General features: G+C 37.5%; 1 protein-coding gene across 13 annotated transcripts in view; it reads left to right on the forward strand.

Moving 5' to 3' along the window:
- EML1 (EMAP like 1) overlaps positions 1–15,149 on the forward strand; it is a 130,489-nt gene that overhangs the window by 70,922 nt on the left and 44,418 nt on the right. For 9 of the 13 annotated variants that reach the window (XM_055794299.1, XM_055794312.1, XM_027777082.2 and 6 more), the window contains 3 exons: positions 3,823–4,005; positions 9,399–9,531; positions 14,894–14,941. In XM_055794299.1, the coding sequence (XP_055650274.1) occupies positions 3,823–4,005; positions 9,399–9,531; positions 14,894–14,941 (364 nt within the window). The remainder of the gene's footprint in view (positions 1–3,822; positions 4,006–9,398; positions 9,532–14,893; positions 14,942–15,149) is intronic. The other 4 variants (XM_055794330.1, XM_027777089.2, XM_027777091.2 and 1 more) reach the window with 1 other exon arrangement.

Raw genomic sequence — 15,149 nt, forward strand, 5'->3', positions numbered from 1 at the left:
TTGCATTACAAATGTGTGCTAAAAATGCTCTTTGCTTTGAGGGTGAGCTGTATACTGCAAAGGCAGATGACAAGTTAGGCAAACAATGTATCTTTTGCTCTTGTGGGCAGAGTAGATTACATGTGTTGTGATATTTTTGTTGTTTGGTTAGTTTATATCATTAATTATTTTTTCTCTTCTGATACCGTACCACTTCGCTCATTTGGCTGTGTTGAAGTTGCAGCTTTATTGCTCAATATACTTGGATGTAGTGATCTCAATGGCAAGAACATTCCATGCTCTACTTGCATAACAAACAGGTTATACTTATTTTATAATTGAGCTTTGCATTCTTCAGAAAACCTGGCTTTATTATGTTGCATCTCTTTTCCAGCTTACTTGTATATGTGTGCAAAGGGGACTGGACTCTTAAGAAATCTGGTCTTCAGTTGTGATCTGACTGAAAGTTGTTAGAAATTTTATTCTGTTCTACATCCTTGGAAGGGAACTGCATCCAGAGAGGTAACCACCACAAAAAAAGCAAGTTGTAGGTTGCAGCATGGATGAGGGTTACATTCCCAAGGACCATGAAGAACAGTGATGGTAGTAAGCACAGCACTCTGTGCCCAGAGGATTTGCTGGTGCCTGTTGGTCAGTGAGGATGAGGGGAAGAGTCACAGGGGCAGCTGGAAGAAGGGGGGGAAAGAGAGAGATGTATATCTTAACTGTTATTAGTGGGAGGGATTTCTTACAGGACTGTAAATAAACCAACGACACTGATTTACTACTTGAAGATTTATGTTTGGGCAAAATTACTGTTTCTACACACTTAAAAATTAGTAAAATTGATACTTTAATGAGGATGTTTTCTGTTGTAATGAGCTAGATTATTTTAACACCAACTGATTTCTCCCTGGGTTTCCTTCCCTGCCTTGAATTTGGGAATTGGCTGTTTCTTGTTGACTGAATTCAGAAGAAAACCATGCCCTATCGTATTGAATTTGGCCGAATGGCTAAAGTCTGAATTTGGCTTGTATTGGTTAAATCAAGCTTCTGATTTGGTTGCCTATTGTCCAGTATGCTAATCCATGTTATTTCCAGCTGAGTTAAAGTGTAAAGTCATTAGAGCAGCGTGGGCCTTTTGTTTGTACAGGGAAAGGTTAAGTTTTGCAGGCAGCTCATACTGCTGCCAGCATGGCTGCTAATCTGAGTTTGGGGATTAATTACCTGTAACAGCTGCAGGACAGGGTCCTGTGCTGAGCAGAAGCTGATTAGGCCAGTTTGGAAAGCTTTGTCATGGGGAAAGTTTTTCAGCATTTTTCAGGAACTTGAGTTCTGATGTAGTTTGCTCAGAACTGGATACTTACATTACCACTGTGTGCAGCCTAGTAATATTCTAACGCTGGTATTTTAAATATGCTATGAAAATCCTATAACGTAGTTAACAAGCAGTTTAAAATATATTAGCCTGTAGCTATTTTTGGACTGTCACTATTGTTGTAGTCTTTGTTTCTGAGTTGTTTCTAATTCTGCTTTTGGTAACTGCTGTTGGGGGTGCAAGGGATAAGGAAGCCAAAATGCAGTTTACAAACAGATTTCAAAGCCAATTTGTATTGGGGTGGGGTGGTTTGGAGATTAATAGGTTTTTGGTTTGTTTCTTTTTATTTTATTTTAAGTGCAATTTTTCCCAAGGCCTTTCTGATTAAAAGTTTGAATGTATTAACATTTTTGGGCATGCTTTTAAATGCACTTGGAAACTCTTGTCTTCCTATTTGAAACACTTACTTTGTTTTAAAAATCAACACTAATTATTATTATGCACAAGCCACTTAACTTTCATTTTATGCTCTTGCACAAAAGAAGTGGAAAACCTGGTTTGGAATGGAGGAGAATTAAGTTTACAAGAAATGAAAACAAATACTAGCTTATTCATAAAGAGATCAGCTTTAACAGAAGAAATGTGTGCTGTAGACTCTGATTACGAGTGAGGGAGAAGTCAATTATAACTGCAGATAGTAGCATAAATTTCTATTTTTGCTAAGATATAACTTACTAAGTCTTCAAATGAAACCTATAATCCAATCGTCACTTGACTAACATTATTTAAAATGATCCAGTAAGTTAATACCCAACTTTTTTTAGTTTTCAAATCCACCTAGTTAAATAAAACCTTGCAATTTCCTTTAAAAACTACATGGTTTTTTTTCTGTAATAGCTACTGACTTTGACATCTTTGGCATTGCATTTGTCTTCCTTTCTTCTTTTTCCTAACTTAATATTGTAAGAAATTACTATGTTTCTATGTGATAGGAACTGCAGTGGAACAGAAGCGCTCGTTTAGGAAAAGTATTACTAGTTTTGGGTGGAAAGAACGTGTGCTCCTCATCAGGGAGTTGCAGGCTTCAAGTTTTGGTGGGTTGTTTCCAAATAATCGGTGAATTGTATGCAAAGTAATGACCCTTTTAAGAATTTGCAGGCTAAGTAAGAGTACAATTACTGAGTAGTTCTGAACTTATTTAATGTTTCTATTTCAGTCAGAGGGAATGTTCTCATAAAGCTGCTGGTATAGATTAGGAGTTAGCAGATGGGATTAATATCTATTCTCTGGTCTGTGGACAATAACTTGAAAAAAGTGTAAGCCTATCTGTTGCTTATATATGTCTAATGTATACATTCTATCACATATGTGAGAAAGAAAAATCTGGAAGGGTGTGTAGCATATCAGAAAGTATAGCGCTCTACCTGAACGCCTGCCAGTGCCAGGATGTTTTGTTGCGCAGAACAGTGAAGGGTGATGGTTGGATCACGCCAGTTCAGACATGTAGATAATTGATAGTGGGGCCCAATTAAAAATAAGTATCCCTGAAGCCAACCTCATCATCACATCTTAAGTACTCGTCTTGTACTCTTCTTTTTTTTATATATTTTTATTTTATTTTATTTTCATCTCTTCCTTTTGGTTACTTCAGAGCATTCTTCCTCAAGAGGACATGAGGTCTGAGGACAACCTTGGGTTTACCTGTAGCCAGTTATATGGGGTCACAACAACCCCACATAATACTACAGGCTGGGGGAGGAGTGGCTGGAAAGCTGCCTGGTGCAAAAGGACCTGGGGATGCTGGTTGATGGCCAGCTAAACATGAGCCAGCAGTGTGCCCAGGTGGCCAGGAAGGCCCAGTAGCATCCTGGCTTGTATCCAAAAGAGTGTGGCCAGCAGGACCAGGGCAGTGACCGTCCCCCTGCACTCAGCACTGGTGATGCTGCACCTCAAATCCCGGGTTCAGTTTTGGGCTTCTCACTACAAGAGGGACATAGAGGTGCTGGAGCGTGTCCAGGGAAGGGCAATGAAGCTGGTGGAGGGTCTGGAGCACAGGTTTTATGAGGAGCAGCTGAGGGAACTGGGATTGTTTAGCCTGGAGAGGAGGAGGCTCAGGGGGGACCTTATCGCTCTCTACAACTGCCTGAAAGGGGGTTGTAGTGAGGTGGGTGTTAGTCTGTTCTCCCTAATAAAAAACGATAGGACAAGAGGAAATGGCCTCAAGCTGTGCCAGGGCACATTTAGATTGTATATTAGGAAAAATTTCTTTATTGAAAGGGTTGTCCAGCACTGGCACAGGCTGCCTAGGGAGGTGGTGGAGTCACCGTCCCTGGAGGTGTTTAGAAAACAAATAGATGTGGTGCTTAGGGACATGGTTTAGTGATGGACTTGGTAGCGCTGGGTTAGCTTTTGGACTTGATGATCTCAAAGCCCTTTTCCAACTGATATGATTCTGTGATTCTATAAGGTATTCCTTGATGGTTATACATCATTGGTAATGCATCTTTTTCTACTGTTTTACTTAGATGACAGCGCCTCTGCTGCAAGCAGTATGGAGGTAACAGATCGTATTGCCTCTTTGGAGCAGCGTGTCCAGATGCAGGAAGATGACATCCAGCTGCTCAAATCTGCCCTTGCTGATGTGGTTCGACGCTTGAATATTACAGAGGAGCAGCAGGCCATGCAGAACAAGAAAGGACCTACCAAAGGTTTGCATTTCAGATATATGTACAATAGGTAGTGCAATTCAATGAGTGTTTTATATGTATTAAAATAGGTCATTCTTTAGATCTTTGAAATATTCAAAATCAACAAATCAAACTCAAAATAAAATACATCTGAAACTTAACCTGTTAAAGAGAACACATAAAAATCCGAATGTTTAGATCTGTGAGCCTTCTACAGTTCCCATGAACCAGGAAAGCATTTGTTTATTCTTAGTACTTTAATCTTCTGTCTGAGTTTAACCACGGCTACCACTTCCTGACTTTTGATCAAGATCAGTTTAGAAACTCTTTAGGGAATGCATTGTCTTCTGTGGGTGGTGAAACTCCTAATAGATTGAGAGGGGGATGTGTGTGTGTGTTAATCCAAAAAATTAATTATATTTAAATAAAATGTAATTTTAATTTAATTTAAAATGTCTTAAGTGTCTTTGGATGGGCAGACATAGCCAAAGACAGAGCTCTGAGCTGGCACAGAGGTGACGTGACCAAGGACATGGTGCAACACCAGCTGCTTAACCATGAAGGAAAGGGAGAGCTGTGGCTGCTGCCTGACCCTGTTCCAGAGCAGCAGATCCAGAGCCAGTAAGGTGGCAGGTGACAGCCGTTGTCACTCAGCAATATGCTGTGCTACACCCATGTGCCATAGCGTGCTCTCTTGGTTCCTGTTCTGCAAGAGTGGGTTTGTCTGTACGCAAATCAGAAAAGTTGGAGTTGAATGTCCAGCACTTGGTAGTAGTAAAGGTTTATTAGAACCCAGCCAGGGTGATGTACTGTGGTGTGTAAGGCTGCAAAAGCCTGGGAGACTGCCTATCTGCAGTTTGGCAGAAATGCATGAGCTATTTTTGGGTAGTCTTAGAAGTAAGAGTAGTGGCAACCTAAATGTGGAAAGAGAGTATGGGTGACTTCAAAGGCTCTCTGTTGTCTAAATTAAGGAATTGTTTCTTTTAGAGTCCTGATATGCATTAATATAAATTAAAATCTTAATTCACATTGGAAGTATGATATGTAAGTATGGATTAACGATTTTCCTAGCTGGAAATTAAGACTTCCTTTCATCTCAGTTATATATTTGTGACTTTGCAACAGATACATTTAGGCACCGATTTAACAGAATAGATAAGGAACTACTTAATTTGCTGAAGTGAGATGTCATCTTTGTTATAGTGTTTTGTGTCTGGAGATGAAGAAAGGGGAAAGGGACAGAATTACAGAGCCAGATTAGTTGATAGTATATCATACTGGTTGTTGGACAGAACATGCAGTAAATGTCTGTGATCTTGTTTTCCTGTTCTCTTCCCTTTCAGTTGTATTCTCATTTTGTCTTCGTCTGTTTGATTTAAAAAAAAGAAAAAATTATCAGATAAGTTAAATGTTACTAAAGATGGCCTCCACTGTGATAAAATGTTCCACCAAATCTGGTTGTACAAGGGATTAAGAGGCTTTATGTTGCCTATAAAATAGATATTATCTGATGCACAGAGGAAATAAAGTCTAGTAATAATTACTGAGTTGTAACCAAATCTGTTCTTCTTGCCTGCTGGCTTTACTTAGCAAAATACAGACCAGGTTTTCATGGATTCTGTGAATAGAATTGAACTCTAAATCAGGAAATATTTTCTTGGCTGTGGCAGATCGTTAAAGCCATAGTTCATTGTATGTTGAAGAAAAGCTGCTGTAAGCCTATCCCTCTGCCTTCTATAGCTGTGGTTTGGGTTTGGGTTTTTGTTTGTTTGTTTGTTTTTAAAAATGTGTATATGGCATGGATACTTCTTATTGTGTGTGAAATGACAGTGTAAGAAGTTTTGCTATGATAATGCAAACGAAGGACTACAAATGTCACTTACTTTTCCATTACAAATTACTGAAATGAGTCCTGATAATTTTCAACTAAACCCACCTAATTCCTGGAAATAATTGCTACTGTAACAATTTATGTACAGAACTTTAATTTTACTATATATCAGTTGTATCGTTAGTGTATGGTCAGCCTTATTAAACATACTCTATAACAAGAAACAGAATCTGAAGTATCCTGATCATTTGTTTCTTCCAGCGGTTTTGTCAGATATGATGCATTTCACATGATGGCCTGTCATCTTCCTATAGTAGGCACAACTACTTTATAATGAATTGCATGCAATTATTTAGCATAAGACTAAGCTGCATTTCGGTAAGGAGAGGGATTTTCTTAGACATGAGCGAAACTGGAGCAGTGGTTCTTGCATTTTACAACTTGGGCTGCATGGCTCGATCTGTTTTCTTTCATCATTCGATGACTAATTCCACATTTAGGATTGTGAAAAGTGGAATTTAATCTCAGTGTCACAAAAATCTTGTCCGTGCAAACTGGTGGTTGAAGTGTGGTGTGTGCTGCTGCTTTCATTTGGTCTACAGATGAAGTAGATGAGGATTAAGTGTGTGTCAGGGGAAGGTTTGTGCCTTTGGAAAAACACTATCCCGTATGTGCTGTTGAAATTTTGGCACAAGAAGCTTCGTAGGAAAAAAGACAACATTTTTGTGAGTACTTCAGATTTAAAATTGAAAGATTTCAAGTTTCAGGCTTTCAAACCTATAATAGAAAAAAGCTTGAGCTTGTTGAGTGTGTTCTTGTTCTAGACGTGAGCTAGGCAGCTTAAAAGCAGTGTACATCACGGAAAGTGAGCTGCTTATCTTGTCTATTTGTGGAGCTCCTTCACTAACGATGTTTTGAGTTTTTTGGGTTCCTCCCCCTTTCCTTATTTAAATCAGTTACTTGGTGGAGTTCAGTATGGCTTCCTGCCTTTGTTTTACTTGTTTGTTGTTCTTTCCTTTTGCAATTATTGGTTTGTTTGTAAACTTAACAGCCCTATTAATCCATAGATCAGAGTATGATTAAAAAAGCTGCTGCTGAGGCTGATAAACATGTCAGTCCTGCTACCACAGGTAAGACCTTGAAGCAACAGAACTTCCAAAATAAACGTTACTGACAAAGCAATAATACCAATGTGTTTGAGTTACTGACTTCTAACAGCAATGACATGTTTGGGGTTATGTCAGTTACCACTGGTGTGAACTAGCTGTTGTAAACAAAACTAAATAGTTCCAGAGTAAATAGTGGATTAATTGAATAATGTGTAGTTTTTCTGTGTGCCGTGTAAGAATTTCATGGTGTTGCTTTCTACACTAGCTGGCCATGGGCTAGATCTTTAAATCTAATTCCAGAAGCATGGGTTCTGGGTTGGTGCTGAATTTGAAGCCAAATCTATGTTAAAGGTTGAAGAGTTTGTTCTGGTTGCTGCTAGTTTTGATTTCATGAAGTTAGGAGAGTAAACAGACTCCAGCTAGTTCACTCCAGCTACTTTATAATAGGCATTTTTATATAACTATAATAAAGTACTTTAATAATTTGTTTATTTAAATTTAATTGTTCTAATTTGTGACCTCAAAGCCTTATTAAAGTTTTGCAAGCTACAGAAATTTTGTCAGGAAACAAGCCCACAACTGCTCAACTGTAGCTATCTGTGATTCTGTAATATGCAACAGAATCGGGTTTATGCATACAGTTTAATTACGACATTGCAGCATTTAGTCAGGAAACAAACAGTAGAGCACTCAGCACGAAATTGTAGAAAGAATTTCATTTGTAAGAATGAATATTGTAGAAGTAAATAGGATCACGATATCTGAATCCCTTAATAAAAAATTTTTTTTTTAAAAAAAAAGAAAAGGGCATGAGAAGCCAAACTACAGTAACTTTTAGGTGTTTTGTATGAGGTCTGAAGACAGCATTAGTCTGTTAAAATAGATCAAGATCATGGAAGCCAGGGCTGGAAGGTGCCATGGGTTTATTAAGTCTTGTTTAGCCTTTCCTTAAAGTTTTCCATGAAGTCGGAGAGCCCTTGCTCTTCCTGTCCTTGGTCAGAGTGTTACTGTCTCACCCTGTTGATCTTCTGCGGTTATAGGTTCCCGGATCCTCAGTAAGCATGGAGAACATTTTCTTCTTTTTTTCGTTGTTGACTTGTTTTCATGTTATCCTTCAGTCTTCTAAGCCAAATAAGCCTGTTTGCTTCAATGTTTCCTTATAGGTTGTTTTCTAAATTTCTCCCCTCTAAACAAATAAACGAGGTCTTGAAACTTTGTTACAATGTACACTTGTTATGTATAACAAGGTGTGTGTTGTAACAAAGTTGTAACAAAGTTTCAAGATGCTGTTTGTCTTGACAGTTGCATCCCCAAGCAGAGTGTATTTACTGACCACCTCAAGGTACAGGCTTTCACATCTGTTTTCTTTCGTTAAATATAGGAAAACAGTAATGTTATCATAACATAACCTAGGAATGTATACAATTGTTACTGTTTCAGTTTAACTTTTTAGGTTGTTTACCCTCAGCAGTCATTTTTCAAAGAGCATTTCATAGGTATTCTGTCTGCCACCCTCTCCAAGTTCAGTGAAATTTTGTGTTTCTTAAGGGACTTGTGACAGCTGCCTTATCAGGTGTTGTTTCTCTGAACCCAGAGACTTTTGACATCTTGACAAAGCTGGCTTGTGATACAAAGTTCTGTCAAATTTCAAGTGATTCAAGCTTTCATCTGTGCTGTAGAGAGAACACTAGTCATGTTTGTGTCTGTGTTTCAGGCTGTAGTCCACTGTAGTTTTCATGTTTGTACTCACTGCTTGCAGTTTTAACCACTGTTTGTTTTTGCAACTAATTTCTAACACACCTGAATGGGATTTTTCCATTATTCTAAAATTAATTACGGGTATGACATGTATATCCTTTTTTGAGCCAGTGTTTCTTCAAGGAACATAGATAAGGTCAGCTCGTTAAATCCACTGCTCTGCTGATTCCTTTTTCTAAGTGGTAAAATTCCTCTATGTCAAACATAAGCCCACATTGTTTGAAAGAAGACCTTTTGCAGGGGAATAAGGATTTCTTAATAGATAATTTGCTTGTGGAAAACCTGCAAAAATATTAAGGGGTGACAAGCAGGAGTTTCTGGAATGGCAACCTGCCTTCATTTTTAGCACTCTGAACACTATCCAGGTGGGCAAAAGACTGATGCTGTTTTGAGAGAGCAGGGTTGGTTTTGGTGGCAACAACTACCTTTGCACTTACCAGTAAGCTCTTTGAGCTAGGAGAGTCTTACAGATGAGGGAGGTTATAGAATTATGTGCTTAATCCATATGCAGATGATTTGCTTGATATGATTATTATTATTATTAATAATAAAAATGATAAATTTCCTCCATGTTAAAACCCTTATCTATGGTAAATTTGGCAACAGTGAAACAAAAATGGCATACTATGTGATTATTTTTAAATATTCTAATGTTGTTTGCTGGAGAAAGAAGAAAAAGACTGAAAACAATTATTTCATCTATGCTTCTTTTACAGCAAGACCGCTGGTACAAACCTTGCCTTTAAGGACTACTGTTAATAATGGAACTGTGTTACCAAAGAAACCAAGTGGTTCTTTACCTTCCCCATCAGGAACCAGAAAGGAAACTGTATCACCAGCAGCAAAAAGGTATGTGTCTATCTACCTTAAAATTGCAAAATTGAAAACATGATGTGTCTCCTCTTTTAAACTTCTAGATAGGTAGTTTTTCTTACTTGCGAAGCAACAGTCTAAATACTTAGTTCAGAAAGAAAAGGAGAGGTGGATTCCATTGTAAAAGGCTTTAAACTTATTTGTTCTAATTAGAATTAAGATAATTACCATGAATATTGAACGAATGCACAATGCTTGGTCTACTCTTTTTGTTATTTTCTTGCTACTACAGTCTAGTGTATAGAGAATTAGGCATTCCTACTGTGCTGTTGCACAACATGATGTGAAAAGTAGCGCGAGAATTCTTTTAGTAGCTAGTAGAAAATAGTCTGTAGAGAAACTGCTGTCTTTACAAAGCAGTATGTTACCTTTGGTGGTTTTCTCTCACTAAAAATTATCATAGAAACTGGATGTGCAATGTTAGAAGCATCTCAGGGATGAGGAGAATTCTACGCCTAGCACATATTTATGCAAATGAAAACATCCATCTTTAGATATCTTATCATTAGCATGTATTTAAGTAGTTTTTAAAACTACTGCTCTGTCTCAATTTGCTTTGTGTGTGTGTAGCTTTTTAAAAGGGTTAGATGTTTTATACACCTAGGTGATAAGGAGCGCAATGGATTGGGTGCAGCAAGTTCAGGTTGTAAAAATTATAGTGGTGCTAATCTGTATGGTTTGCTGTGAAAGATAATAGTGTGGGGGTTTACTCTGTTGCTGGGTTTGGGTTTTGTTTTTTACATTTCTTCTGCTTTGTGTCATCCTCAGCTTTTTGTAGTAATGATGCTGTCAACTCTTAAGGAAGGCAAGTTGTGGAGATGAGGGCATTAATCTGCTAAGATCTGAAGTCTCTTTTGTAAAGAGAATTTTTCCTTAAAGAGACAATGACTAAGGATATGCCATTCGTTCTGTTACTGTGTTTTGAGGAGGATGGAGTTTCCAGGAAACTCCAGGTTTTGTTACTGTAGAGAAGAGAGAAGCTATGCTGTTCACAATTAAAATTGGAAACCACCATGTTTGTTGTGTCACACAAATGAACTCCTATGAGCTCCTGCTCCTATGAACTGGGGCTCATTGCAGTTGTAGGTTTTGGCAGGTTGGCCTGAATTAGCCCTTAAGAAAAGAAGAGGCAGGCAGGTACTGTATAAACCGTTCCATTACCAGAATTTTGAAAATCTCTAAGGTTCAGCTTAGGACTTTCTGCCCTGGAGTAAGGTGGATGAAATGCAGGTAAAGATCGTACTCACCTTTTCTCTATTCTGGGAGTCCTTTGTGTAATTCGGGTGGACCATCAGGTATTGCCTGCAGCCTGTAGGCATTATCCTGGCTCAGGATCCCTGTATTACACCCGGCAGCCCTTCCACCTGACCCCTGTGCAGTCTGGATACCCAGGAGTGCCAATGGGAAAGTCCTTAGGGAGCATCCTTAGTGAGCATTTTTGGACTGTCGTGGTTGTTGTGTGAGGAAGGTTTCCACAGGATAAGGATTTAATGTCCTTTTGTTATATTTTATGCCTTCTCTTTGCTGAAGAGGCTAGACTGAAGGTGCTTTAAATATGTAGTATGAAAATATATATTCAGTTTTGGAAAAGAAAAAATACACATGGACATTTTTGCTGAAATAGATAGACACTTAATGAGAGTCCTTAGGAGAGCAGAGTTGTTCCACGTCCTGAAAAAAGCAAGTCTAAATTCAGGTGCTGTTGAATTTCTATTCCCTTCAAATGCTCTAAAATTCTGTATTGGTTATCTTTAATATGCAAATTGTATTCTTTAATTGTTTTTTATTAAATTATATTAAAGAATATTTCTGTGCCTTGCCTATAAGTATACTTCAAGAGGAAGATTGTCGAATGGTAAGGACCTCACCAATAAATTACTGTACAAACATTTTTTTTGGTAAATTATTCTCTACTCTTATCATTTGATAATGAACCTAAAATAACTGATGGGATTTCATGTTTTTATAGTAAATCATGCTCCAAGTAGTCAATATTCAAAGATGATGTATTCAGTGTTCCAAATAGCTTTCTTGCAAATGGTAGATTAATTCATTATGCATTCATTAAGATGAATTCATTCATGCTTTGTATTTATACTGGATCCTTTTACCTTCAGGAACTGTATGTGTGCGTGCATAAAACAGTAATGGAAATACATCAGCAGGATCAAAGAGCTTCTTTTTTTTAAGGAGTGGGGCTTTTTTATTTGTGTTAGAAGCTTCACTCAGTGTTGAACAGTTTATAGATGGTGTGTAATTTTGAATTATTTTTTCAGTTCTAATTTCTGCTAAGCAGTTGTATTTTTATAGTGCTCTTTTCATATAAACTACTGGTACTTGGTAGTGTAGGTATTCTGTAATCCAAAATATGGTAACATGGCATAGCAGCTTTAAATGCTATTTTAAAACTTGATTTCTGCTTGGATGCTTGTAATAGTTTTCCTATACAACATAGGTGCAGAATTGAAAATTTTGAAATATTTCAAAATATGAAAAGGTAAAACTTGAAAAGTGAAAGAAAAGTTAAAAAGAAAAAAGTAAGAAAGGAAGAATTGAATTTTTATTCCCCCCCCCCCCCCCCCCCCCCCAATCATCTTCTAAACCTTTGTTCTGCTGTTAGGAATTACAAATACCTACTACAATTACTATAGTAAAAAATATCATATTCAAATTTTTTCTTACCTGTGACCATATTTTCAAGAGGGGCAAACATCCAGGTAGATGGAGTCCTTTCCAAACATTTTATTGAACAGCCTTATGAAAAGGGGGATAGCAAACTACGAACTTCAGATTCCTGTGTCCCTTGATACTTTTACCATTTAGGTTAGGAATTGTATGATGTCCGATTGAAATGGCATCAGGCTGTCCCTTGAAACAGTATGTCGTGCGTATTTATATAAATACATGCAGATAATCTCTGTGGGGACCAAGTGTGCATTCCACTGCTTAGAAATAGGTGGACTTACTGATATGTCTGCAGACACAATCTCATTTCATACAAAAGCTGTATTTAAATGTGTTGGTTAACTCATTTGAACCCACAGGTTGATGTACAGCTTGTCTGCCTTGCTGGATTACCAAGGAGATGTGGTTCAGAGTTCACTGCATTTTCTGATTTCCCATTTAATATTTGAAATGGAAATCTCTTCTTCTGGCAGGAATATAGAATTGGAGGTAATAAAAAAGGCTCGAGGCTGAAAGGGTAGAACTAGCAGGCCTTTGAGTTCTGCCATATTCTCTCAATGACCTTATGCAAATCATTTAACCTCTATGCATATTGGTTTTCCGTATGTAAAACGTCTATCTGTGGGTATCAGTAGGTTTTTATAGGGCCTAATGTGATAATTAGATCCAGATCTTTCAAAGTGTTGAGTAACCTCAACTGACTGACTTCAATTAGGATTGAGGGCACCAACCCCCCCTTCAGCATTCAGAGCTCACATAGTCAACACGCAGTTATTCAAGTTAAGGAATGAAATAACCTGGATGGAGTGAAAGCACAAATCCAAAACACAGGTCAGTTGGGTTATAAAAGTGTATGGTGGTAATACAATGCAACATAGAAAGCCTGGTGATGCTGGGACCAAAAATCCCGGTCGAGCACCAACAGGCGCTGCTGCACTCAGGTGATGGGGTGCCATGTGAACACAGCTGGGTGGCTTCCAGGTGCAAGCCAGCTAATGCAGAGCTGAAGAGATTTTGTGATGGACTAGTTTCCTAGTTGTCTTCACAAAAAAGCCTTTGCTCAGAGGATTTGGTTTTAAACTTTATATGTATACTACTTTTATGCTGTAGACATATGAGCTATTTTGAATACCACCTTTTTGAATGCTGCTGTATTTTTAATCTGACCTTTGTGCCCAGAATAATTATTTGAAATTTTCATTCAGAATAAGATGAGTTTAGTGTATGGTGAGCAGAACTTTCCCTTCCCCCTGCACTCTTCCTGTTGCATGTAATGTGGTTTCAAGTTCACTGCTTAACACTAAATTTGTCTTTGGAATTTGGCCAGTGCACGGTAGTAATGTTTTGTGTTCCCTATTAAAATCTAGGGGTTTGTAATTCGTCTAGGATAGCTTTGTTTCCAAGAGTTGAGCAGGAAAAAGGGGGGAAAGAATAGTGTAAGGGAGGAGAATGCAGACAGTACCTTTCCCAGTGGGGATGCTGCTGCAGGCTAGCACATACTTTGCCTTTCAAAAGGAGACAATCAGTCATTCTTTCTCCCCCAGCAGATTGCAAAGTATTACAATGGTGCAAAACTCTGACAATGGAGATCAAAAGGAAGAAGCTGGAACAAAGAAAACATAAAGAGCTTTGTTTGTAGGGAGAATAAAATACTTTAATATGATAAATTCCTCTTCTTCTAAACTCTAAACACATGGCCCCTAGGAAATTGTTCAGTCGCCTGGAATTAATGTTCTGTGTTCTGTTCTGGGGGCCATGATGGTTTGTAACTGGCACACGCACAAACTCTGTATCGAACCTTCAATAAGTCTTCCATTTAACATTTGACTCTCAAAGAAAATGTTTTAAAATAAACAGAATATAAATGAAAGAAGAAATTCCTCTCCATTGAACTTTGAGTGGCAAAACTATTATGCCACTTCACGATATCTCTAACAATTAAAGTTATTAGTACATTTTGCTCAAAGGCGTAATGAAATTAAAGTCATATGTTATTCTTGAATTTATTCTAATTGATTTAAATGAGGGTCAGAAGGAGTGCTAGACAAGTTTAAAAATACTACTAATAGAATCAGTTACTCTTAAGAGCATTGTGTGCTGTTTCTTAATTTCTTGTATTAAAAAGTTTTTCTATTTTCCAAAAAAATTTTGGTAATTAAGTATATATTTTTTTTCAATTTTGGCCAGAGTTGTTCACCACAATTCAGTAATGCAACCATCTGAAACATTCATGCTATGCAGTGGTATATGTATGTATATATGAGGATTTATTTTCTTTCTTTATTGTTGCTTTTTTAATAGTCCTTGTCTTCTAGCTGGATCATTTGTCTTGTTTCTTCAGATAGCATCTTTGATTTTCTTTTTTTTTTTTTTTTCTTTTTGAGTCGCTTGACAAATGGTTGGTGTATGGGAGCATTGCTGAAATTTTGTCATTCAAAGATACATTGGTGTTCTTGAATGTATGGTTTGAAATGATCAAACATCTGAGTCGCTAAGCACTGTTGTTTACTCTTGCACGTGACTTCATATCTTGAAAGCATGCGATTATGTCTTTTAATGTAAGTTTGTTTTAAATGTCTTGTTTCCACATTTTATTGTTGCATTCACTTTTTATTCTGCTTTGTTTACGCACCTCTCAATCTGGATTAAGCAGGTCTGTGAATCTTCTCAATGCATGCAAACTGAAAAAGCCTGCTCTAAGGTGAGGGATCCTTAATAGCTTTGTAGTATTGAAGCTCAGTTGTTTTTCCTTTTCGTTTCGGTTCAACACATAGATCGTGGCTGGTTTAGTACAAGCATTAACATGGTAGAACTGTAATCATTCTTCTCATTTTTAACATTTTCAGAAGTACATGTTTAAAACTTTCTCATCATTGATAAATGTATTGCAAAAATTAGATAATAATAAT

Source organism: Falco peregrinus, chromosome 1 (genome assembly GCF_023634155.1).
Source record: "Falco peregrinus isolate bFalPer1 chromosome 1, bFalPer1.pri, whole genome shotgun sequence".
Taxonomy (NCBI): domain Eukaryota; kingdom Metazoa; phylum Chordata; class Aves; order Falconiformes; family Falconidae; genus Falco; species Falco peregrinus.